We start from the raw sequence: 27,912 nt of genomic DNA, 5'->3' as shown, positions 1-27,912 counted from the left end.
TAAAGCTCACAGAATAGCCACAGCTATAGAAGAATTAAAAAAAAAAACCCTCATACAATAACCACAGGACTCTTGGGAAGGTCTTATAATTCATGGACTCCTCAGAGCCTTCAAGACTCAAGTACTTATGACTTTCTGAATTTGGGATTTTTTTTTCTAGTTGTTTTGAGATTCTTGACAACTGGGTCACACAATTTCGCCAGCAGGGGGTACCAAAAGCTGTTAAAAAGAGAACGTGTGTAAACCTGTTTATTCCTCTGCAGAGCTGAAGAATGCTTTGAGACATAGAAATCCGAAGTTTACTGCTTCTGACAGGTGAGAACGACATGATGTGGCCATAGCTCTTGGCGTTTTTCTCTTTAACAGATCGCTCTGAGGTCTCTCCAACCTTTGCTTGTTAACTGAGCGAGGGGTAGGTGAAGGTGATGTGCCCATGATGGACCATGGGTCCTGTGATTTATTCTGAGCACTACCCTTTACAGGGAATACTGGCAGGTAGAGTGACTGAAAGGGAAATGAAGAGCTGTTAAAGGTGCCAAAATCATGCTATGAGACGAGGCATGTGTGGAGCATTCAGGGGTATTTCTTCTGAAGAAGGAATACAAAGGAATGTTCTCTTCACACATCTGACAGCTGGGTCTGTGTGGCCCCAGGTGCCTGAATTAGGACCAGGTTGACTTGACACAAGGAAGATGTTTCTAGCAAAGCAGAATTGCTTAAGTCTCTTTGTCAAGTGCCTAATACCTAAATTCCCCTTCTCAATTTTCCTTCTTAGGTAAACTTCTCTTCACCTTTTAAGGCCCAACCCAAATGTCCCCTACTTTCTGAAGTCTTTGCATCCTCCCCCAAACTTAGTAGTTTCTTTGTCCTTGCCCATTATTTTGTTAGACAAAATAGTTAATTTTGGCTGTTAGATGGAAGGAGACAAAGATGTGAAAAGCCAGATATAAATTCTGCCCTGTTTAGGCTTTGGCAAGTATTGAGCTCCCTGTCACTGGAGAAGCTCAAGTGGAGACTAGAATACCACTTAGAAAAGAGGTGGTGGAAAATTCCAGGTGGCTTCTGAAAAGCCCTAGAATCTGTTCTGGGCTGGGAAAAGGAGGACCCAACCAATTGTGGGGAGTAGGGGGTGGGAGTTCCACCTAAAGTTTTTGTTCCTGGATGTGTAGAGCCATGCCCTCTCCTGGTGGGATACTGTTCAGGCACTCTCCCCGTCCCCATAGGGCTCTTCCCCTGGTCCATCCTCCATTGGCGTTTCAGAATAGACTTTCCTGGGAAATCACAAAGAATGGAACCCTGGAGCCAGAGAGAGATCTCAGCCATAAGAGGTGAACCAAAAAACATGAGTGAGGCCTTGCTCCTTTAAAAAGCTGGTACTGTATTCTCTGAAACCAGGATGCTCTGTGCTGACATGACTGGACCTCAAATTAAAGTTACTTGTCATAACTGGAAGGGAACTGTACCATCCTCTCATTTTCTACAAGAAACTAAGGCCAGGACAGAAGAGGCACTTAGCCAAGGCATATAGCACATGGGTGGAAACCACAAGATACACACTGCACTCTGCCTGCCAGCTGAGGACACCTGCTCCAACATTCTTCTATTGTGCTTCTCAGGGATGAGATTCAAAGAACAAATTCAGTCCTTGATACACATGACTCTGGTCTTTTACAAATGTAGCAAAACCATATTAATCTAAACCCCACTGACTCAAAATTACTATAATTGAGGAAAAATCTGTACTACGTTACATAAGGATCAATAGTGTAAATGAGACTAAGGGTGTATGCAGGATTTAAAGGAGCACATACCGCTTTTCCTTATATCAGGAAGAGTACTGCATAGCAGTTAATGCACTGGCTTTGATGCCAGTCAGCCTGGCATGAATACCTGGCTCCATGTCAGACTAGCTGTGTGAGCTTTTGCAAGTTACTCATCCCTCTGCATGTCAGTTTCCTGTGTAAAACATAGGTTATAGTAGTACTTCCCTGTAAGAAGATTGTGAGGATTAAATGGTACATTGCTAGAGAAGCACTTTGCCCAAGGTATGCACACAGTAAGCACTCAATAAATGTTCTCTGGTACAATCTCTTTTAAATATCAAAAATCCACATTAGTTTAAATGACCTCATTATTTCATTAGATATGAATCCTTTGAAGTAGATGTCCTGAAGAATGGCTCTTCTCTAAAAACATCCACTGATATATTCTGGAGTCATGCCTTTCAACCTTGGCTGCACAAGTCATTTGGGAAGTTTTAAAAATTACTGATGAGAGTCTAATTTAATTGATCTGGGTGCAGCCTGGGCATCTGGGTTTTTTAAAGCTCTCCAGGTGATGTGCCACCAAGCTTGAGCACCACCAATGTAGAACAAGCAGTTCTCCGAGTCATCCCTGGACTGACAGCATCAGCTTCACCTGGGAGTGTATTAGCACTGCAGTTTCTCTGGCCCAATCTGAGCTACTGAATCAGAACCTCCAGGAAATTGATAAACCCTCCATGCAATTCTACTGCATGCCAAAGTTTGAGAACCACTGCTATAGATGGACACATTCTTTAGCTGGTCTAAATTAGTGAAGAATCCCTATCATGTTTCATTTGTGAAAACAGAAGACCAAGAGGTAAGAAACCCAGATGCTGGGTCCAGATCTCCAAATATTCATAGTTACCATGAACACGCCCTTTTCCCTTTCTGAGTATTGATTTCTCTATGTTGCAGAGTTGGCATCTAAGAACTGTGGCAAGAACTGATGCTTTAAAAATGATTGTTATGAGTTGAACTGTGCTCCACACACCCACCTACTAGCTGCAGAAGATATGCTGAAGTCCTAACGTCTGGTACCTGCGACTATGACCTTATTTGGAAATAGGGTCTTTTCAGATGCAACCAAGTTAAGTCATTAGGGTGACTCTTATTCCAAATTGGACAGAGAAACAAAGGAAAAATGCCATGTGACAACAAGACAGAGACTGGAGTGATGAATTGCAAGCCAAAGAGCACCAAGGGTTGATGAAACCATTAGATCCTAGGAAGAGGCAAGGAAAGACTCTACCTGGTCTCAGAAGAAGCATGACCCTTCCAACACCACCTTGATTTTGAACTTCAGGCCTCCAGAACAGTGACAGAATACATTTTGGTTGGTTTAAGTCACCTAGTGGTACTTTGATACAGCAGCCCAAGGGAACTAATAAAATGACCATAAAACATTGTCCTAAATTAATTATATGTATTTAATAAACATTTATATGCCATTTATCACATGCCCAGGCACCAGTCTAGGCTTTTACAAATACAGTGTATTAAGTTATTCAATTTTCCTAACAAGTCTATGAGACTGGTAGTATTATTATTGCCATTTTACAGATTAAAGAGCGAGGCAGAGAGAGTTGAAGTAACTGATGAAGTTGCCCATGCTTTCAGAGACAAAGCTGGCCTTCAAACCCCAGAAGTTAGGCTTCTGAATGTTCTCTAAGATTCCTTATTATGTCAGGCTGAGCCAAAAATCCACAACACATCTCTCCTCGTCACAAAACTTTCTCAACTGGCTCCCTTCCTTCCCAGGCTAACATATACTCATACATATTTGTACACATGTACACAGACACCTGCAGCCAGAATGCCCACATTCATACCCACTCATGTCCTTCAGGCAATGCACATCCTGTCTGCTCATTGCCTCTACTGGGTACCAATTCTGGGGTATAGCTGGTGGGGTCCTTCTTCTCCTACTCCTATCTCCTTAGCCCAGGGCTTCTTCATGTATCCACAGAATGTCAACATTATAGCAGCAGCAGACATCATTACAATTTAAAAGGCCAAAGAACCTTGGTCCTTCACATCTATCCTTCTGCAGTCTTGATGTCCATATCTGTGCCTCTACCTGTCTTTCTCTGCTTCTTTCTTTTGCTTCTGGCTGCCTCTCTGGCCTGCATGGGCTCTCCTACCAATCACGCTCTTTCCACTAAGGACATAGCCAGACCCTCTTGGATCATTCTTTGGAGTTGGAAGGGAAACCAGAGCAGCGGAAGACCTAAGACAGATGTGAGGCCCTCCTGTGAGGCACTTGTCCACATTGTTCCTTGGGCCTTGAGGCAAAGCCTATTGGGAACAGCATCGATTCTAGAGCCAGACAGCCTGGGTTCAAATCCTGGTTTCACCACCACATTAGCTGTGTAGTCTTGGGCAATTACTCAACCTCTCTATAATTCAGTTTCCTCATTGGTCAAATAGGGATAATGGTAGTGAATTTTCCTAACAATGCTTTGAGATAGATGCTGACTTACAAATATGAAAGTACTTAGGCTAGGATCAGTCACCTACCAAGGAAGTCCTATATAAGTGTTTGTGAAAGAATAGGCAATGAAAAGTGAATAAGTGCTTCAAAGCAGAGTGAGAACAGGATACCCGACTCCAAACAGTGAAAGCTGCCCTAAATGCTCTCAGGTTACTGAGTGCTGAAGCCTTGGGCTGAGCAGATGGTCCCTCTGTTCTTAGAAATACACATGGATCTTTCTGTGAGAGATCACTTAGTATTATAAACATGTTCTAGGATCTACAAGGAACTCAAATGTGCTGAAAAGAAAAAAACAAACAGCCCCATTACAAAGTGGGCAAAAGATATGAACAGATACTTCTCAAAAGAAGACATATGAGCAGCCAACAGATACATGAAGAAATGTTCAACCTCACTAGTCATCAAGGAGATGCAAATTAAAACTACACTGAGATACCACCTAATGCCAGTCAGAATGACCATTATAAATAACTCAAAAACTAACAGATGCTGAAGAGGATGTGGTGAAAAGGGAACACTTTTACACCGTTGGTGGGAGTGTAAACTAGTGCAGCCTCTGTGGAAATCAGTGTGGCGATTCCTTAAAGCTCTAAAAATTAACCTTCCATATGACCTCGCAATCCCCCTACTGGGAATATACCCTGAAGAACTCAAATCACTCTATAAAAAAGATACCTGCACACATATGTTTATCACAGCGTTGTTCACAATAGCAAGAACCTGGAACCAACAATACTGTCCATCAAAAGAGGACTGGATTAAAAAAATGTGGTACATATACACAATGGAATATTATTCAGTCATAAAAAAGAACAAAATCATGAATTTTGCAGCAACCTGGATGGAATTGGAGTTCATAATACTGAGTGATCTCTCACAGAAACAAAGATCTGAGTATCACATGTTCTCACTCATACGTGGACCTTGAACAACTATCGTAATACTATAAGAAAAGGATTGACATTGGGGGGAAACTATGGTGGGGGCAGGGAGGGAAAGGAAGGTGGGATTAACGGGAGTCAATATCTGTCTGGGGACGGGGGGCACACCTCATCAACAAGGGTACCTGCACAATACATATTTGCATACCTAACCCTTAACTGTAACCCACAATTTTAAAATAAAAAATATGTTAAAAAAAAAAACACGTTCTCACTCATAAGTGGACCTTGAACAACTATTGTTAATACTATAAGAAAAGGATTGACAGTGGCAGGAAATTATGGGGGGGCAGGGAGGGGAAGGGAGGTGGGATTAACTATACTCTAACCCTTAACTGTACTCTACAATTTTAAAATAAAAAATAAAAAATATGTTTTTAAAAAAGAAAGAAACACCCTTTGGCCTTGTACTGAGTGAGTTCCAACCAGCTGTGTAATCATGATCAAGTCTCCATCTAGACCAGAGACTCAGTTTCCTCATTTGTAGAATGGGATTTGGTATACCCTAGTTCATAGAATTACTGTGATAATTACAAATGATAATTTCCTGGCATGTTTTTTGGAATATAAAGATACTCAACAAGTGCTAGTTCTTTCCCCCCTTCCTCATCCCAGCAACCTGCATGATGTTATCCTGCTTTAAATTTAACTTTAATTTTGTGCTTGATTTGCTCCCCAGGGTTTGCTTCAGGGAACCAAAGTGCACATTGCAGGATTTTTAGTAGCATCCTCCTTGACCTCTCCCCTCTAGGTGCCAGTAGATTCCCCCACTCTTTGGTGTGACCATCAAATATGTCTCTAGAGATTGCTAAATGCACCTAATGAGGGTAACAGAATTGCCCCTACCACTGGTATGTACATGTGAAGGTAGTAGTTTAACATGTGGTAGATACTATCATGTCCTTGGTACACTGAAACCAGCTCTAATCTTCACAACAATTCTACAATGATTTGTTTGTTTGTGTGCTTTACAGGTAAGAAATCCAAGGCCCAGAAGGATGAATCCTAAACTCATAAAACAGGTAAAGGAAACAAGTGGGATTTGAGCCCAGCTCTTCAGCCTGCCAAGAGCATGCTTTCCACCTTTCCCTACTCCACTGTTTCTGTTTCACAGCAAATGATCATTTACGGTCTCGTAAATGTCCAACAATAAGGGACTGGTTCAGTAAATTATAGTGCATCCCCTGGATGGAATATTATGCAGCTATTAAAATGATGAAGTGCCATTAAAAATGAAAACTATGTAATGACATGGAAAAATGCTAACTGAATTACATTAAGTTAAAAAAATGACAAAATAAAACTGTGTCTGCACTGTGATTTCAACGATGGGGAAATATATCTACGTGTGGATGGCTCCTGTGTTAGACTGGAGATATTAGGAATAATTTTCCTTTCTTTTTCAATATCCATTATTGTTATCAGAGTGTCTTTGCGATCTTTATTTCTAAGTAGTAGCAGAGTAATATGAGATTCAAGACGGTAAGTTTGCTATAGATCCTTCTTGCACCTGAATTTGTAGAATTAAAGCGTCTCAAAGCCCTTTGACTATGGCGAGAATTTGATATATACCCTTGTTTTCCCCCAGTTAGTGCTGTTGCATGTGTTTCTGCGACCAGGCCCCTCTCCCTGCACTGAGCAGCTTCTCCCAAACACAGCAAGCTGGAAGCACAGAAAAAAATAACTCTGAAGGCATTGGTGTGAGTCACTCCGGGAGTCAGGGCTATTAGGAACATGCGGTCTTAGAGTAGCAGATGCAGCTGTCTGTCAAAGGGTACTGAGCGGTACACTGGTCTAATGCATTATGCATCAAGAGTGGCCTGGCACCCTGGCCTGGCCAAGCGGGAGAAGTCTTGCAAAAGAAACATCTGATGAACTGATTGGAATGTCAAAATGTCATTAAGGATAAATTAATGGATGTGTTACTTTGGCTGTAAGAGGCAGTGCCAGTAAGACAACAGACAGCCGGTGGGCTGTTTTCCAGTCCAAGACAGACGGCGTTTACAATGGAGATTCATGGGCTTTATGCAACATGAGGTACTTTGCAGGGAGAAGAATAAACAGAAATGCTCCAGCACTTAAGCGCCGTAAAATCACAAGCATGAGATAAATTAATTAGTATACACTAGGAAGGCGGCTGGTCTGTCTGCACTCCTGGGGAAAGCTAGAATGGATGGCGCTGGGTTAGAGATGACGGGTTCCTACACCAGCCTCCTAAAGAAAGCAATTGAATTTAATGTGCAATCATAAACTGCAGCTGATGGAAAGATAAGTCTGGTCTTTTTTTTCCCCCAGGGATTCTATTTCTGCCTAATGCTTTGAGCTCTTTGTGTCTGTGGGTCAAGTATCTTGGGGAATTGGAGAGACCTTGGAACTGGTCCTGCTTATAATATCACAGAGAGATGTGGGATGTTATAGTCTCAACACACGGAGCAAATCTTGGGGAAGCCTGATTATTCCTATGCCATCCTACACGGGGGTGGTCTATTCTCTTGTGATAGGTGGCTCACGATCTTGCTCACCTTCAACCCATTCCGCGGTTAGACAAACATTGTTAGAAAGTTCTTTAGGCTTCCCTAGCATCTTCCTCCTTTTAACTTAACAACAACAACAAAAACAACAATGGGAATAGCTAATGCTTGCTGAGTACTTGCTAGGTGCCGAGCTCTGGGCTCTGGCCAAGTTACCACCTTATCTTCTATTATCTCCACTTTATAGTTTAGGAAAATAAAAATCAGAGAGCATGAGACATAAGCCCAAGATGACACAGCTAGTACATGGTAGAGTCAACCTGAGCCCAGAGTTCAACATGTTAACTCTCACACCATTCTAAGTTCTGTAACTGCCACTCATTGAATGAAGCCACATAGACTATGGCAAGCCAAGACAGATGAAGAACATGGAACACATTTGGGGCACTTTGCTAGGCACCTGGCCTGGGTTATCTTAACTCATTTTTCACTCAAAAGTTCTTTTCCAGTGAGGTAAGTTATTATTTCTCCACCTGAGACTTCTTTTACCTTATCTTTTTTAAAGTTCCATACTTCGTTTTCAAGATACAAAATACGTTTCACTTTTACATATTAACAATGAACAATTAGAATACGAGTTTTTATAAAATAGTATCAACTGCAGCTGCACCAAAAAAGAGAAATATTCAGAAATAGGTCTACCAAAACATGCCTGGGACCTACAAGCCAAAAACTACAAAAGGACAATGAAAGAAATCAAAGAATTCCCCTACAAATGAAGAGACACACATGTTGCTAGGCTGGAATACTCATATTGTTAAGAGGTCAAGTCTCATCAGATTGATCTACAGATTCAATGCAAGCCCAGTGAAAACTCAGCAGGATTTCTTGCAGATAACAAAGAGCTAAAATGCCATTGTACACTTATCTGAAAGAAAGAAATGGGTGGGGGAAGCCTCGAAATCTCAACTGTCCAGAACACATAACCTGACACTTATTGTCATGCTAAATATAATCACCTAGGTGCATTTTTTAAATACAGGTTTTTCCTATATGTCTGCCATAGAAAATTAGAATAAAACCCTCCCAAGGCACAACTCTTTTTATAAGACATTACAAACAGAAACATGTTCAGGGACAAAAGCTGACTCAATAAGGTTAAAAGCAGGACTCAAGAGTCCAGCTTAAAAAACAACAATAAAACAACCCCAACCCTATTTTCTCTTTTATCTTCGTCCTGTTTCTCCAATACAGATGATAAATTTTATATCAATGGTAAAATGATGAATGGTTCTGCTCCTGTTTTAGCGACAGTGAATATATTTAAAGGTATGAAGTGGTTGGTATGGGATTTATTGTTCCTTTTTTTGTTTTTACTATTGTAATTTCGAGCAGTGATTATACACTTTCAGTTAAGGGCCAACTTTGGACGCTTTCACTGAATATTTCACATGGATACAGACCTATAAAATGCCCTTTTGGGGGGACAGAGGCTGTCATTTTGACCATTTTTGCCACCATGTACAGAAAGTAGCCTTTTTCAGAATCCTTCCCACACCTACCTTCTAATTCATGGTAAGAAGATGGTACTCATAACTGACACCTCTTTGTTCCCGGGTTTCGTCCTTCATGTAGCCTGTGCTCTTGGTCAGTTTGGTGAACCTTTATTTCCTTACATTTAAATTGATATTTCCTTACTGGAATGAGTCAAATATTTTATGAGACCCCTATGTAAAAGTACTTGTCAAACTGTAAAACAGCCACACACAGAGTAGTATAAAACATAAAATGTGATAATAACTACAATGTGCCAAACCCCTACTATGTACCAGATGTAGTACCAAATGTGGTACATGTATTACAATATTTTATGTTGTCCTAGTGACCTCCTACAGCAACTTTCCAAATTTGGTATTCTTGTCCCCACTTTAAAGATGAGGAAATAGGCTCAGAGAAGTTTGCTTAGAAAGCACACGCATGTTGACTGCAGTACTATTCACAATAGCGAAAACATGGAACCAACCATGCTGCCCATTAAAAGTAGACTGGATTAAAAAAATGTGGTACTTATACACAATGGAATATTATGCAGTCATAAAGAAGGACAAAATCATGAACTTTGCAGAAACCTGGATGAATTTAGAGTCTGTAATACTCAGAGATCTATTGCTGAAACAAAGAACTGAGTACCACGTTCTCATACATAAGCAGACCCTGAAAAATTATCATAATACTATAAGAAAGGGTTTGGCAGTAGCAGGACACTGTCAGGGGAGAGAGGAGGGCTGCATACTTCATCAATAAGGGTACCTGATCTTAAACCAGGTGAAGTGAGAACCAACGTCAGGCCCAAACTTTAGCTGTACTATGGCCATTTGTATACCTAATCCCGAATTGTACCCCACATCTTTAAAATTAATTAAGTTTAAAAATTTGAAAAAAGAAGAAAAAGAAAAGAAAAAGGAAAGTGGCAAAATCCAGTATTCAAACCCAAGTTCGGCCCATGTTCTTTATGTTACGAGTTTGCTTCTAAGTGCTGGCTATTGTTTTCCTTAGCATGCAGAGCTAAGGCAAAACACTGTTTAAAGTCCTTAAGAAATGAGAGATGAGATTGCAGAAGTATAATTTATGAGCAAATTGCCCCCTGCCTAGATGATTGGAAAACACATCACAGTAATATAGTCACTGTGTGGCACACTTTGAATCAGCCACGGTTCTCCTAGAAAAACCTTAGATCCCACACTTTCATGGTAGTTCTGCGGCAAAAAGCAAATATAAAGAATGGTGTGAAATTCCATATCAACCAGATCTGAGCCTAGATTTTGCACCAAAAGTTCTCTTCTCATCTTGTAGATACCCAAATCACAATTGGCATGGGGAAAAAAGAATAAAATAAAATAAAATAAGACTCTCTTAGCTTTTCTCTATTTCTATACAAGTACTTTGTTGCTAAGCTGTTTTCCAAAACAAAATAAACCCTCTTTAGTCTTGAGACTCATTTGGTTTATAACATTAATAAAACCATATTTTTACTCTTAAAAAAATCAAGTCTCTTTTTAAAAACAAGCTTTTGACTACACTAATCTTTTCATTCTTCTACTTAAAAAACAGGTGGTTGTAATATGCCCACCAATTCCCGCCCTCTTAGAATATTCTGCACTGTGGTTCAAAGCCCTTGGAATAAAGATTGCTCTAGAGAGCAGCTCAGTCAATGTTCTTTTATTCTGTTAAAAAGGAAATTTCATCAGCAGAAGGATTTGGCTCCTTGAGATTTCAGTGATGAAGAGAGGCTTCTGAACAAACATTTCTCAGGAGATTAATCATGGCTGAGGGAGTGTTTACGTCCTACAGTGGCACCAAAACCACTGTGAGCAGTGATAGTTGCAAGAAATTAAATACTATTCAAATATGTGTCCAGGGCAATTTTGGCCTTCATTAAATGACCCCTGTACATTCATAAATAGCACAAGGATTGTCTACTTCAATATTTAAAATGGAAAAGGTGCCATCAAATAGTATCCTGTCTTCTATGAACTTTGCCTTCCAAACCCAGATTCCATCATCATAGTATAGTCATGTCTATCTGATGACTTGTGGAAACAAATTCTCAACTAAGGTTCTGGGCTAAATGTCTAGACCAAGACCTTGTGATACTCTTCCAAATGCCTTTTTTTGCTGACCCTGGATTCCCAAGCTCTCCCAGATGGGAGATTTCAGATTAGAATGAACTAAAGAACTTTAAAATGTCTAGGCACTACTCCAGACCAGTTAAGTCAGTTCTCTAACCTTTCGTTATAGGTTGTGGTATTTGGTTCCCTCCCTACCAGGGTGCCTTGTCCCATTTACACCAACATCTCCGGGTCTGTTCCCAGGAGAGAGGCAACATTCTCAATGGGACTGTCCAGAATATGGTGGCCACTCTTTGGATTCTGACAATCTTTTTTTTTTTTTCTTAGAGAGAAAGGGTATTACTCTGCTGCCCAGGCTGGAGTGCGGTGGCATGATCATGGCTTACTTCAGTCACAACCTTCTAGGTTCAAGTGATCCTCCTATCCCAGACTATTAAGTAGCTAGGACTAGAATTGTGTGCCACCATGCCTGTCTAATTTTTTAAAAAATTATGTAGAGATGGAGGTCTTGCTACATTGCCCAGGCTCGTCTCAAACTCCTGGGCTCAAGCAATCCTCCAATTTGGGCCTCCCAAAAGGATTACAGGCACAAGTCCCACACCCAGTCTGAGAACCTTGCCTTTTTAAAGGCTGGTGTTGGCAGCAACATCACAAGGGATAAGCCTGTCTCCTAGCCCCTTTATTTAGAAATAGCCATGATAACCCTCTCACCTTCAACCTCAAAACTTTTTCTGCCCACTGGTGAACAAAATCTTCTTGTATAAAAATAACATCGTCTCTGTGTATGCTTCTGGCCAGAATCATTAATTGCCTCTGATCTCTCTTGTTGATATCAGCATGGTTAGATGCCAGGAGGAGGGGTACCCTAACCAATTGCTCAGAGGGGAAAATCTGTGCAGTATAAGAATCACCATTTACTATTACTCTACTTCATTCTATTTGACAAATTCTTCCATTTCACTTATGTCTGGTGGTTACAAATGACCTCTCTCTGTCTCTTTCTTTCTCCCTATTTTTTCTCTCTCTTTGTTTAGCCCAGCTCTTCCATTTCATGAGTGACAATTCCCCTGTCACATACACTGTATTCTTCACCTTTTAAGGATAATCCCATGAGTTGAACACTATCATTCCCATTTTATAGATGAGAAAACTGAAACTCAGAGGGTTAAGAGTCATAGCTGCTAAGTAGTAGCACTAGGACTCAAGATTTCTCCCTGCCCTTATCTTTTCCTCTCTACTCCATTTATTTCTTTCTCTTCTTTGCCTTAAAAATTTTTTTCCTAGCACGCTGTCAAACTAAGTTATGGGAAAAGTGTGTGTGTGTGTGTGTGTGTGTGTGTGTGTGTGTGTATGTGAAAATAGTGAGGCCCAGGAGAAAATTGTGTGAATGTGCCATTTCTTTAAGGAAATATCTTGCACCTACTTTATACCAGGAACTTTATTGGGCTCTTTAACCCATGGTCCCTTTCCTTAGAGCAGTATCAGTGACTTCCTCCTCTTTGTTAAGCCCTCATTGCTCCTCTTTCATACATTCATAACATTATTTATAACTTTTTGTTAACATGTCCAAATTCCTTTTAAGCTGTGAGTTCTTTGACAGAAGAATATTTCTCACTAAATACCCAGCACCTAACTCAGTGCCTAGCACGCAGGGATTGCTCAGTGAATACTTATGAACGAAATAATATGTCATTTAAACATTGGTGCTGTTCTAAAATGTAGGCGTTATAACTCCCATTTCACAGATAAGAAACTGAAGTTGAGATGGAGCTAAGTGACTTATTTAAAACCATGAAGCCAAAATGCCCAGGGCTCTTTCCTGCCAGCATAGTCATCTATCCAATAACAGCTTATGAAATACCTCCCAGCTTAACTAGGCAACTAGGTACTAAGTGGAAAAGCACTTTGGAAGAGATAAAGCCCTATATACAAACAAGATGTAATCATTATCATCATCATCAACATTGCAGAGCTTAACTAAAGCACTTCCTTCCATTAAAAGCACTATGCTTAAACACTGACAAAGATATCTTCCAGTGTGTGTACCTCAGGATCCTGTCTTTGCTATAGGCCTAGTGCAAGAGTCATTCCCATCTGGGGGGTATTGCTGAAGGAGTACTTTCAGAGGCAAACCCACTCCTTCCCTGGGGACACCCTGCTATGGGACATTGTGACTGGGCACGTCTGACCCTGGTTCTCTTCCCTGGCTGATTCAGCAAAAGGGGATTGCTAGAGTCTTCTCTGTAATACATCTTTAGCTGCCTGAGCCCCCATGCCCAACACAAGCACAGGTGAGCAGCAAATGACTATGATTGAATGACCACAACAGGACTCTAAACAGGACTGTTTAGAGTTTACCTATCATCAGTGGGCCACAAAGTAGTGACCCCTATTAGCTGGCATAGGTAATAAGTGTCCAGAGGTAATGAAGAGTGCGTTTCAGGGAAGGGAGCCACAACATATTCAAACTCACTTCTCCAGTGGTCAAACTGAAGAAAAGCCAATGCGAGTATCACAGGCTGGGTTCCCTGACAATCAGACTTTGTGAGAGAGTTTGACATTAAGGATGCACTGGGGGAGCTTCACCTGTAGAAAGAAGGGAAGGTCACGGAAAAGAAGGGAAGAGAAGGGAAAGAAAGAAAAGGAAAAGGGAAGGAAGAGAAGGGGCAGTTAAGAAGGGGAAGAGAAGGAAAGGCAAGGGAGAGGAAAACAGTGGGCAGAAAGAAAAGTTGAATGGTGATGCTGTTGTAGCAGGGGCTAAAGCCAACACTCTGGAAAGCTATGAAGCTAGGATGACTTTTACACTCCTGTGCTAACCAGCTACTAGCTGACCTTGGTCAAGGCAATCCAAAGGGCAAGTTCTGAAGGGAGATGCCAGCAGACCAACAGTAATTCCAGCAACTGGGAAGTAAGTCCTTCACTCTTGAAGGGAGATCTGAGTAGCACAACATGGTGTCTTCCACAGAAGTTTTCTAACTACAGTTCAGTTGGGCACCCCTCTTTGTCAGCAGAGAACCCCTTTCACTCTCATTTACCTTCTTTATAAAGCTCTGATGTGTTTATGAAGCAGAAGCATTTAGAATCACAAACTGACTTTTCTAAGCCTCAAGGCATCATGGATACTTGGTTGGTATTAAGATGTAAACTTGAGTATAAACTTACAACTGAAGTATAAACATCTTTTGCCACCTTTCAAGGGGAAACATTCATTTGTGTTTTCCCTGATTAAGGTGGCAGAGGCTCTGACTTATAGATTTGCTCTGTTTTGTGTTCATGATTGATATATTTAGACTCCAATTCAATAGAGTAAGCAGTAAAGCATCCATTCAGGTGCAATCCCTATCTAAATCTGTCTGTACACACTATCTAGCCCAGTGCATTTATATCTATCTCATTGAAATAGCATTTATTAATTTTATGCATTTACAATTGTGACATGCAAGTACAAATGCAACATGTTTAGATGTAATACTAATATAAAGCTACAAAATAGGCCATCTGAAAGCCCTGTCATCACCATAGGCCAACATAAACAAACATGGCTATTGACAAACTACTAGAGAATGGAATGATATAATTCAGCGGAACCAAAACCAAATTGGAGGGTATCAATCCCACACATCAACCCATCTATATGTATTTTTTCATAAAATCAACACAATCTTCTGATACCTGTTTTGCTTTGGGCACCAAATCTCATTGGGAAATGAAAGATAAGTAATACACAGTCCTGGCTCCAAGGAGATAGACGTACAAACATGGTGAGAGCAGGATAACTCGAGAAGGGCTCATGAATGAGTGAGTCGATGGGTGAAGGAATGAACGATTAATGTAGCAAGAAAGATACGAGTCCGGTCCTATGGATGCCAAAGGAACAGAATGATAATCCTCCTTTTTTAAAGATGCTGAATGTTCTAGATACAGAATGGGGATAGGCATTCCAGGAAGTGGCGAACACTGAGAAGGACAGTTAAATCAGAGTGGCGGGAGGATGTCAGAAAAGTTGTTCTCAAAGTTAGGATGTAAAATAATCATCCAAGATGCTAGTTAAAATGCAGATTCCCTGGCCACACTTTTAAAGAGACTGAGTAGATCTGGAGGTGGGACCCAGGAACCAGAATTCTCACCAAGGTCCTACCCTTGGAGAACAGCAGTAGTGATAGCAGCCACTGTAGATTACCGTTGGTCTGCTGGCATTCCCCCTTCAGAACTTGCCCTTTGGATTGCCTTGACCAAGGTCAGTCTAGTAACTGGTTAGAACAGGAGTGTAAAAGTCATCTTAGCTTAGAGCTTTCCAGAGTGTTGGCTTTAGTCCCTGCTATAAGGGAATACCTTAGGTTTTCACCTGTCAGCATGTTTGCTGTCAGCAAGGGAATACCTTAGGTTTTCACCTGTCAGCCTGTTTGCTGTCAGCTTTTGGTAATTGATATTTATCATCTTTAAATAGTTTTCTTCCATTCCTATTTTTCTCCATTTTTGTTCAAAGCGGTTGATAAATTACATTAAATACCTTTTGAGTTGCTCTTAATATAATCATTTAAAAATGCCTCTTTAAACATATTGACGCAATGATATCTGAGTTGCAACAGCTGATGATGTAAAAAGACATATGCATTTGGGGAAAGAAGGCAGTCTTTAACTTTGGTTGAAGCCCTACTATGAACTAGACATTTTACAGACATCATGTCCATTGCTTATCTGCCAGATTTTTGTAAGGTTTACATTTTTTATCTTTGTTTTACATATCAGGAAATGAAAAACTCAGAAAAAGATGCAAAACTAGGAGTAAAAGTTGCCTTAAAGTCAGATGCAAAAATAGGAGCAAAAGTTGCCTTAAAACCACAGAAACAAGGACAGAGTCTGGGGTTGCCTCAAGTTAGTGCATTTTTTTTTTTTTAGAAGAACAGAACATCTTCCTGTTGACTTTCTGTTATGTCTTTTAATTTCATCTGTGTCCTTCATTCATTCCACAGGCATTTACTGGGGTTCACTGTGTGTGTTAGGGGTACCATGGAGAACACCCAAATAAACAAGAAACATCCTTATGACATATTTCTCCTGCCCATGATACTAAGTAACTAGTTCAGAGAAAGGGGCCATTCCTACAGATGGGGAGAATCAGGAATGATTTTATTTTATTTGAAGTTTTAATTTTAGATTCAGGAAGTACACATACATATTCGTTACATGGACATATTGTGTAGTAGTGGGGATTGGGTCTCAGATGGTCCATTCCCCAGATAGTGAATATTGTGGACCATAGGTAGTTAGAAAAGACTTCTTGTAGGAGGCAGTGGTTTGATCTGGGCCTTGAAGAATGATGTAGGATTTGAAAATGCTGAAATGGGGGAGATAGGAAGGATATGGGGAAAGCCCACGTGTTTCATGGAGTATCTGCAGACAGGAACCAGCCCAGGTAACGGTTTTCTCCTCTAAGACGCTTGCACAAGGCATTTGTCCAAGCCTAAGTGAAGTAGTTAAGTGCTCTCTCTCAGCCAGAACGGTTGGTAAACATCTTAGCACCTTTTCAAGAACTACCACACTAAAATGTCTCTGTTCAAAACAATTACTTTGCCCATCACACACCTTGAGGGAAATTAACCTGTGGATGCATGCCAGTTCTTAATATCCTTTTAAAAGGCAAAGACTGAACAATTGAAGTTGGTGAATGCCGCTTTACTATAGAAAGGCAAAAAAAATAAAAAAATAAAAAAAAGTCCAGAGACATATGTTTGTCAGCTCAGAACAAGTGGTGATGGTTGCTATTTATAAAATACCTACTATGTACTGGCCACTGTACACATACACTCTCATACTACCCCTCACCAAAACAATGAGAAGTCACTGCTATTATTAGCATTTTTCAGATGTAGAAACTGAGACACAGAGTGATCCCATGATTGTTCCAGGTGGAAACCATGTGAGAGGAAAGACAGATATAGAATTGTGAAATTGGTCTGACACTCAAGTCTATGTTACTGTCATTTGTGTATGTGTGTATAGATTGGAGAGATAATGAAGAGTCCTATCTTAAACTCTCCTGTGTCCCCAGGTCCCCACATCCTTCTATCCATAACTCTGCTTTTACTGGGACATCTTTATCCTGGCCATTAGCAATCTTTTGGCCATGGCCACCTCTTGCCTTAAACCCTTGGCTACCTCTGATGCAGCAGCCCAGTGCCCTCAGGTTTGACTCTCCTCAGCATGTTACCTGTGCACAGCCTGCCTGGGAGACCTACCATATCATGTGGTCAGTCTCCAGGACAACAGAGATAGGATTTCCCAAGCCTCCTTTACAGCATAGAATAGCTACTACTTCATATCCCTGGTGAGGCATTGGTAGCCATGCATAGAATGAAGCTCTACAGGCAGAAAGACTTGCATTTGGACCCTGGATCTCCCACAACCTGGTTGAGACTCTCCAAGCACATGGTTTAGGCAGGAATTCTCTCTACCCTGAAGAACAGAACATGGTGAGAAGGATAGGTAGGGCTTGGAGGTCATGTAGTCCTGGGCTCAAACTTAGCCCTGCTGCCTCCTGGTTGTTGGATATAGACAAGTCTTCAGACTTTAGTCTTAATACCAAATAAAATCATCACAATAACATATATCTTGTAAGGCTTATTATAAACATTAGAGGAATCTGGCACATAGTAGGGACCAACTGGTAATTCCTTTCAACTTCTGCCCTTTCATAGGCTGGTACAAGGTATGCCTTATTCACTTTTGGTGTCTGCAACACCAAGTACAAGATGCAGCACATAATAGGAGTTCAATAAAGAAGAATGAATCTTGAACCGCATCCCCTCCCTACTCTCAAAAGTTTGGGGCAAGAACTGAAAAACTATGACTTGCCGGCCAAATCTAGTTCACTGCCTGGTTTTTTAAAATAAACTTTTATTGGAACACAGTCACATTCATTCATATACAGACTGTCAGTGACTACTTCCATGCTACAATGTCAGAGTTTTCTACATGTTGAGTAGATGCAACAAAGACCAGTTGGGCTTGTAAAACCCCAAACATTTACATCCGACTCCTTGAAGAAGATATTTGTGGACCCCAGTCTTATATATGGATCCCTTCCATGAGGGGAGCACTTGAAGGGCTCTTTGGTTTTGGGAGAAAATTCCTTTGCTCCTCCCCCACTCAGACTTTACTTCCTTTTTCCCTGGTTTATTTACTTTTTTCTTCTTAGTGCTTACCATTCATAACACACTTTTATTTTTATTATGTATATTGTTTATTATCTATCTCCCCCACTAAAAGCTCCATAGGAGTGGGGATTTTTACATGTTGCTAGCCCCTCTACACCCAGAACCTTGGCCAGTGCCTGGAACCTAGAGGGTACGCCACAAGTATTTGTTGAATGAATAAACACCGATCTCATTGAATAGACTGGCTAACCAAAGTGTGCTGAAGGTTTTCTTTGTGGATGATTTTGGGGCTTTTGAGGGACTGGGAGGTCTTCAACTCCTATGAAGAGGGTACTATTTTTCCTCTGTTATAGATGAGCCAACTGAGACTTTGGTTAAGTCAATGCTTCTCAAACTTTAATGTGAATAATAATCATGTGGATCATGTTATAATGTAGGTCCCAGTTCAGGAGTTTGGAGTGGGACCCTAGATGCTGTGTCTCTGACAAGCTTCCGGTGATGCTGATGCTGCTGGTCTGTGGTCCATAAGCTGAGTAGTGAGGGCCCAAGGCTCCCACTCAGGGTCTGTATCAGCAATTGGGAGCCACCATTTCCTTTCTGCTTCCTCTTCTCCATCTCCATGGTTCTTTCTCAATCCTATAGTCTCACAAAATCCATTCCTCTCACAAAACCTGATTCCAAACACCTTGCCTCCAGACCATTCCTCGTATAGTTGCCCCACCTCCAGCACCTTCAGTCTTTTCCTTCTGCCCAGGCTCCTTTACTTTAACTATAGCTGTGCCCAGGGCTTTCTGATACTTCAAGCAGCCAATATCCTGTTTCCCCTCTGTTTTATAGCCCAGTGAGTTTTTTTTTTTTAAAGGTGAGCTTCCTCATAGTTCCCAGGAAGGCTGCATTCCTCCCCACCCATAACCTGCATAAGTGATTTCTGATGATCAAATGTCAAGGTCATACTCACACCATCCACTTCCATTCTCTGCAGCATCTGCAATGGCTAGCCAACTCCACTTTCTGCAATGGCCTCCTCTCCTTGGTTCTTTTTGTTTTCCCCTTTTCTGCTTTGCCAGTTTCTCTCCTCCTCTGAATCTTTAACCATAGTCAGTTCTTGGGCCTCAGCCCTTAGCCTTCTGTTCTTGACCTCTTTCTTCAGGCCTGTTTTCTCCATTCTGCACTATCATCTGCCACTTTTCAGAGAAAGGTGCCATGCATCCACCTCACATCCCAATTCTACCTCTGCATTTCCAAGTTCCCATGGATCACTTTTGTTTGGGAGTTCCACCACCATGCTCAGCCCCAAATATCCAGTGTCACACTCATTCTCTTTGCTCCAAACTATTTCTCCTCCAGAAATCTTTATTTACAAGAAAATCAATAGTCCCTTCTATTTACTTCTGGGTAGCTTTGGAAGAATGATTTACTTTCTCTGAGCAATTTTTCTCCCATTAAATAGGGATAATGGTACCTACCAGACTGAAATAATAGGAGGACTTGGTAAGCTAATGTTTGTATTAAGTACGTGACATCTGGTGGTAGTTTCCCCTTCTTCCTTCCTGTCTAGATATTTAAACACACCTTATCTATTTTGTCCCTTTAATTATAGGAGGTTGTCCATCTTCTCTCACAAGTGCTTAATAGAGGCTGGGGATGGGAAGATGATGCTTAAAAGAAATTCTAACCATATAAGGATTCTTCATAGAAGGCACAATATTACAGTGACATATAATATATGACACACATGGGTGCTTTGGGGTTGGTGAGTATGAAATTATGAATATTATAATAGAAAGCCCGTGTCCCATCCAGATGCATCTGCATTCCACTGTTGGCATGAGTTTCACACTCCAGAACCTTGTGTAGACTTTCATGTCTGCACTACTGAGAGGTTTGTGTTTATTATTGCTCCTTGAACTACCACTGTTTGCAGATCTGCCTCCTACCCTTCTATGCTGTTCATCTTGGATTCTACCCCAGCGCCCAGCACAGGTACAGTGGAGGACAGATAGGCAGTAAGATGCCAGTGGTTGTGATGGGTCCTTGCATGCCCATACCTGCTGTGGAACAAGGATGCCCTAAGAACCCCTGGAAAACCAGAGGGGCTCCCAGGTTCACCACTTCTGCCATGACCCCTGTGGTTTCTGGAAAGAGTGGGAGAAGAAAGAAAACTAACATTTCATGAGTGCCAACTTGGTACAAGGTACTTTAAACAATTATCTCATCCCTTCTTCCAGTATAACTCTAAAAGTCAGGTACTATTACTCCCATTTAGAATTACAAGAAAGGAGATACAAATAGTTTAGTAAATTTGCTCAAGGCTCTATAACTGGTTAGTTACAGAAGTGGGACTTGGGCTTGGAGATGCATGACTTTTGAAACTCATTCTCTTTCCACCACAGCAACAACATATCTTATTATTTCATACCTCTTTGTATTTGCAGATGCTGTTTCCTCCATTAAGAATTTTCATTTTCTGTTATTGGGTAAAGTTATCTCTAAGTATACTGATAATCATACTCTGTCACATAAAAAATTAGTCACTCAACTAAGGTACTCCTAAACCACAGTGTGTATAAGCACCTCTCAGCTGACATTTCAATTATTTGATTTTTATGTCAGTCTTTCAGAAAGGCTTGAACACTGGAGGGTGAAGCTCAGAGCCCTAGTCATTTCTCCATCTCCACTGCCTGGAACATAATGCATATGTTCAATGCATGTTTGTGAAATGAATGAATAAACACATGAAGTAAGATCTCTGGTCCTTTCAGCATTCCGGTGGCAGGGGGGGGGGGATCCATTTGTTCCTATATAACACCAATGGTGATACAAGGCATATAAAATATAGACCCAATACTGAGCAGAGGGAATGGGGCAGTCTTTTGTGGCTCCATCTTCATATGTGAAAACTTCAGCTTATAATCTCCAGTAGGCATGGCCTCTCTCATAAAGCTGGGTTTGGCCAGGGTGAGGGACAAGGACTGTATGACAATACACTTTACCAGAAGTCAGGCATTCTAAGTTTTAATCCCATCATTTTGCTAGCTAGATGTATGATGAGTTCACATACCCCCAAGGATCTCAATTTCCAAAATTAGAAATTGCATATTAGGAATGTGGGACTAGTTCCATGGTTCTGTAACTTTTTATCATCAAAGATCTATTCTACAGAGTTTTCCTCCTTTACTCTCATGTTTTGATAATTTATATTTTAATAATAATAAACATAATCACCTTTATTTAGCAAGTGTAAAAAGAAAGGTAGGCAAGCATTCACCTATAACTCCCAACAAAATACACAGATAACATGTGATGACTAATACTACACACCAAACAGATAATCCCGGCCCAAAGAAAAGACATTGGATGTTTCTGTCACCTGTGAGGATGGTTTTAGATAAAGTCATGATCCCCTGTAGACTTTCAAAAATAGTGAAAACAGCCAATGACTTCCTTCCTAATCTTTGAGCCCCCAGGGCTACTCATTCTCCAAGTAGACACAAATGGACTCAGAAGTTGCTGATATCTGTATTCTGTTTTATGTGTGCAAAACCTGTAGGAGAAATGGGTTCCCCTCTTGCTGGAATTAAGAGATTCCTAACTGGGAAATTATACTCACAAGGGAGAAACAGTCCTTCATATCTCCAAAAATAGGGGGAAAATATCTAAGATGGCAGAAACATAACAGACTTGAACAATGACAATGCATTTTCAAATGGAACACATCTATGCAAAATAAAAACTTTAAAGCTACAGACAACTGAGGCAGAACTGAATATGAGAAACCAGCAGACACTTGGTTGGTGCAGGAAATGCATGCTACAAGTTCCCTTACAGGGCACGAAGCAAAGTTAACACCAGCTCGATACTTACAAGTAATAGGAGTAGGAATAAGCATTTCTTCTATATATTGATGGGCAGTCAGATGAAGGAAATGTCCAAAAAGGGGGAAAAAGAAAAAACAAACAAACAAGAATTAGATTTTAATGAAATCTTGATTCTTAGAAATGCACATATTATTTCAGCATCCCTAAGTTCAAAGAGATGCCAAGTTCCTCTACTAACTGTCTTCACTGAGAATCAGATATTTTCTGTGGTAGAAGAAATGAGAGAGACCTCTCCTATGATAGAGAAACTCATTACCTCACACAGAGGAAGCCAGGTTTCATGTTGGCTGTTGTAGACATTTGAAAGTTGCTTTGTTGTTGTTGCTGTTGTTTTATGGTCAACTTTATAGTCCTTCTAGGACTAGTCTGTCACTCTTCCACATGACGATGTTTCTGAGATCTAATCAACACCAGAGTGACTCTTTTTGTCTTCTCTATTTCAGGTGAAATCTCATCAGACTCTATTCAGTAAGGACATGCCAAAAGCAAGGAAATTATAGAGCCAGCATCCAAGATGGCTCCCCAATGATTTGCACTCCCCGGTACTCAGGCCCTAGTGCCATGCCCTCTCACACTGAATCAGGGTTGGCCCTGTGTGGCCAATAGACTATGGTAGAAGTTATGTCCAGGACTTTCTAAGATAGGTAAAAAAGACGACTTGGCAGCTTCGTCCAGAACTCTCTTAGTCTCTATGTAAGAAATCCAATTTCCCTGAGGCTACCATGTTGGAGAAGTCACATGGAGAAGCCCTGGGACTATGTGAAGATGAGGAAATTTCTAGCTAGGCCCCAGCGATTCTAGCCCCAGTCAACCAAGTTATCCCAGCAGAAACCCTTGACATTACTGAGGAGAAGAAATTTATCCCCTTTAAGTCCTGCCCAAAGTGAAGACTCATGAGCAAAATAAATGATTTTTGTTCTTTAAGCCATTATATTTTGGGAATATTTTGTTACACAGAAGCAGAAGACCAGAACAATATTCAGTCTTATCATGAAAGAGCATTGTATGGCAAGAGAGGAGTTCCAACCTTCACTTTGAACAGCCTCTACCTAGAATAAACTTTCTGTGACTTCATTTCTGTATCTGCTCCTTAGATGGGTTGAGCTAGATCAATATTTTTCAAACTGTGTTCCCAGAAGGCTGAGGATTCCACAGAGCAGCCACATTGTAATGAAGGAGAGTACTGAGCAGATGGGACTGCCAGTTCCCCACCATCCACCAAAGCAAGAGCATCTCCATCCTTGTTTATTTTGCAAATTGGAGTTTCATTTAAGATTTCATAAGGCTAAGAATTCTATCTTCCAAAAGAAAGTTTGAAAAATCACTGCCTTCAATCTCTTTCTATTGTCCCTACTAGCTCTTGGTTTCTGAGCTGTCAAAAACCTCAAATAAGTCCATGATATTCCCTTTGTTATAATGTTTCTTATGTTGTAAGAGTATAAATAGGAATGTTTTTGTTTCATATCAGATTTAACTACACTTACAATAAGTGATACATTTATGGATTGAGAACAATTGCTGGATAGTTCAGGTCCCTAAATATCCATTTGAGTAGGAAAGAATAGTTTCTTCCTTTCTTAAATTATTTGGTTAATTGCAAACATTATCCTAGTTGCTTGGCAAGGAAGATACAGTCTTTATAATTGCAGAGGTGGGGACATGTTTTCAGAGCTCCACATTTTCCTATCTCAAGTAGGAAATGGTTAAAGCTCTCAAGGCAGGACTATCTCTAGGCTTTCTCTCATCAGTTGGCAAAGCCCAACCCCATAGCCCCAGAAGGAAAATGACTCTGAAAGATAAGAAACCAGAGCAGAAGGAAAGCCCAGTGCCTCCTTAGGTGGCTGAGCTTGGAAACATGAGGCACGGTGCAGCAAGATCTGGCCACATAGAAGGCTGTTCAGTAGCCTAGACTGAAAGAACAATAGCCCTACATGATAAGAGAGAGTGAAGACTTGGGGACTGTGATGGCTGGGAACTGGAAGATTCCACAACAAGTCATCAAATCTCCTTCACCAGCCATACAGGTTGACACTATAAGGAGATCATTCCTTTGTCTCACGGTTGGCTGGTCCAGTGCCTGGAAATGTGATTCTTTGGGGTCAGAAAGCTCAGGATCGATTTACAGGACATTTATGTTCTACATATTGTCAATAACAATGGCTGAGAACCAAGAGACCAGCAATATAATCCTACTTGCTCATTGTGACATCTTAGACAAGCAAATTCCTCTTCTTGGATCTCTGTTTCTTGATCCATGCACCAAGGAGAATGGCGTTGATGAATGACAGCTCAAACAACTTTGAAGAGTAGAAATACAATAAGCCTTAGCATCTCGGTACCACCACTTCCAATTGTATGGCCTTGAGAAAGTCACTACACAGCCCTGAGTCCCAGTCTTCATCTCAAACTTGGGGACAAATTATTTTCTAAGCCCAGGAGTCATTGTGGACATTAGCATTAGATTATATTAAGCTAAATTGTATTCAACTTAGATATAATATATAATACGTAAAGTATTCTATGTATATTACATCAAACTAATTTGAAATTAAATTAAATTACTTTAAACACCTGGAATATGGTGGAGTTCAATTAAGGTGGTTTGTGTCCCCACCTCATCCACACAAATAAACAATTATCAGCAGCCACCCACTCCAGAGCATCAGGCTACATTCAGTATTCTGGATCCTCTAGTGTTTTTGCTCTTAACCTTCAGGTTTCACCTCCACCTGAGCCACTACCTCAAGACAACATGCCTCCTTCTTCAGCTTCAAACCACAGACCAACTTCTTTAAGTATCTTTTACTGAGTTATCCTTTGACCCAATTCAAGGCAACTCCAGAATGATGGTAGCTGACAAACCTCTATTAATTGAGTATCTTTTCTCAATTAAACTGCAAGGTTATCCAGGGCAAGTATCACAGGTCTTTATTCTGTGACCAAAACAGTTTACATGCATGTTTTTCCTAAGCCTTGAAGAAGATTTACTGAAGGTCTAAATTTACAAGGATACAGTGATATTGCAAGTAACAGATTGCCTGAAACAAAAAATCCTGAGCAGGAAGACAGCTGTGCTTAGAAAAAAAACAATCCCAAACTTAATAAATCATATACTGCAGAAACTTCTTTTCAGGTGGCTGACACAACTGACTTCAGGCACAGTATTCCTTTGTTCTACACTATGTAAACAGGGCTATATAGTCTATCTAACTACTCATTTGACCAGCTGCCTATCCATTTAGCTCATAAACCCATCCATTTACCCATCCACCCATCCATCCATCCATCCATCCACCCACTTACCAACCCACTAACCCACCCATCTATCCATCAACCCATTCATCCAGTCATCTATTCAGCAATCCATTCATCATCTATTCATCCATATTTCCATCATTAATTCAGCAAAAGCTTTTCAAGTGCCTACTATATCTCTGCATCTGCCAAGTATAGGTAGAAAGACAAATGAGATCCTGATCCAGCCCACACATCTGATGAGAAAACCAGACAAGAAAATTATAAGACAGATGATAATAATAGCTACTACTTAAATAGTAAGAGATCAAGTAAGTGCCAGCTACTATTCTAAGTACATTACATGAATTATTTTAGTTTATCCTCACAGTAACTTTATGAGGCATTATTATCCCTGTTTTACAGATGAGAAAAGTGAGGCTCAAAGAGGTTAAGTAACTTGCTGAAGTTTACATAGTTATCAAATGACATGGTAGGGATAGAATTCAGGTGATCTGATTTAAAGAGCCTTTGTAAATAACCACTATGTTATTGTCTCCTAGAGTGATGAATGCTATGATACAACAACACAGGGAGCTTGGAGTGGGTGGTTGGGGAGGGAAAGGATGGCCCAGAATCTGTGATGCCTGAGTTGTAAAGTGAAAGAGAAGCCAGATAGAGGAGCGAGGGGAGGGTAATTTTAGGCAGAAGTAACTGTGTTTATGGACTGGATGAGTAGGTTAGCAAGGTAAGAATGTCAAGATGCTGGAAGGGCTGGTTCCCAAAGATCTTAAGGACCTTGGTTTCAGTTCTATAGGTCAAAGAGAAAAGCCAAGAAGGCAAATAGTCAAATATTTGTTCTAGAAAGATAACTGAGGCAGAAGGGTGAGAAGAGAATCATAGAGAATCACAGGGGAGAAAGATTTGGGTCATGGAAGCTACTGCAAGGGTCAAGACAAGAAATGTTGTGGATGATAGAGAAGAGTAAAGGTGGAAAGTGGTTAAGACACAATATCAATGGGTGACTAAATGTGAGCATACTGAAGAGGACTCTTACGTTCCTAGCTGAAGTGGCTGCTCATGTGAATGCAAACAGAAGGAGAAGGATTCACTTTTCAGCATGTGTAGTAAGGAGCAGTTTAAAATGAGGTCGACAAAAGAAGATAACACATTTTGTTTGGGTTGTTTCCCACCTCAACAAACCACTCAAAATTGTGCCACACAATTTACTATCTCAGCAGGTACTGTTTTACATTTAAACCAGGTTAGATGGTGCTTCAGAGATAGATTCATTATTAGATTGCCCAGGTTTGAGACCCAGCTCTGCCCCTTCTAGCTATGTGATTTCAGGCAATTTCCTTAAACTTTATGTGTTTTGGTCTTCTGATCTGTAGCACACTCTGATTTAAAAATGCACTGACTCTTTTAGCTCCTCCAGTAGTTAGCTTTTCTAATTACCTCATTGTTTTGTTTATCTTTCTTCCTGGCTAGACAATGTGTTCCTGGAAGGTTCAGACCACATCTTCCACGTACTGCCCTCCAGTCTTGCCACTCCCCTACCATGGAACTTAATGTACCACCAATGTTAACATTTTGGTTTGGGCTCTGAGTGAAGATCTCTTGTACAAGAAATGGAGTGTTGATCCCGAGCTCCATCTGTTCTAATTCCACTGGGCTCTCCAATTCAACATGTTTTTAGGAAATTCCCAGTATTTGCAAGGCACATTTGAAATAAGGATGAATCAGAATAGACAGCTGATGGTCTAGTGGAGAAGATATGATGTGAATACAAATGACAAATACAGACAGAACATAACATGGACACTCACAGAGAGGATCCAGATGGTGAAGAAATTGTGTCTAGATTGGAGGCCAAGAAGGGTTGACTGGGAAGTTAGCTTTTGATTAGACCTTAAATCTGGGTAATACATAGTTACATGAAGCTGAGAAACAAAGGCACTGAATGAGGAGAAAGTTCATAAGCAAAACTATAGGAATGGAGGTGAGACATTAGGAGACTTGAAAGAATCACTGTGGGCAGGACAACTCAGCTTGACAAAGTTCCCCAGGTGACTTAGACATATGTTTTTCCCCTCACTCCCACTTCATTAACTGTCATCACAGGGGAGGAGATGCTATTGAAGAATTTTGTATGACAAGTTTAAGAGTACAAGTTTTATTTTTAAAAGTCATGCTTGCTACAGTGTGGGGGATGGCTTGGAGGGGTGGGGCAGAGTCAGGACAGCCATTAGGAGTCATGCAGTAGAGCTATAAAGGTGTGTACCAAGGAAGAGGAAGTGGCGGGG

General features: G+C 40.7%; 1 protein-coding gene across 5 annotated transcripts in view; it reads right to left on the bottom strand.

Moving 5' to 3' along the window:
• Positions 1–27,912, bottom strand: part of LOC103268987 (receptor-type tyrosine-protein phosphatase T) — a 197,405-nt gene that overhangs the window by 133,267 nt on the left and 36,226 nt on the right. For 4 of the 5 annotated variants that reach the window (XM_008066570.2, XM_008066573.2, XM_021716841.1 and 1 more), the window contains exon 3: positions 22,359–22,388. The exons of the other annotated variant lie outside the window; for it this stretch is intronic. In XM_008066570.2, the coding sequence (XP_008064761.1) occupies positions 22,359–22,388 (30 nt within the window). The remainder of the gene's footprint in view (positions 1–22,358; positions 22,389–27,912) is intronic. 5 annotated transcript variants of the gene reach the window in all.

The sequence above is a fragment of the Carlito syrichta genome, unplaced genomic scaffold, assembly GCF_000164805.1.
Source record: "Carlito syrichta isolate Samal-C Ts95f unplaced genomic scaffold, Tarsius_syrichta-2.0.1 Scaffold309009, whole genome shotgun sequence".
In the NCBI taxonomy this organism is placed as follows: Eukaryota; Metazoa; Chordata; class Mammalia; order Primates; family Tarsiidae; genus Carlito; species Carlito syrichta.
The sequence above is the reverse complement of the archived record's forward strand: the minus strand, read 5'-3'. Positions and strand labels throughout refer to the sequence as shown.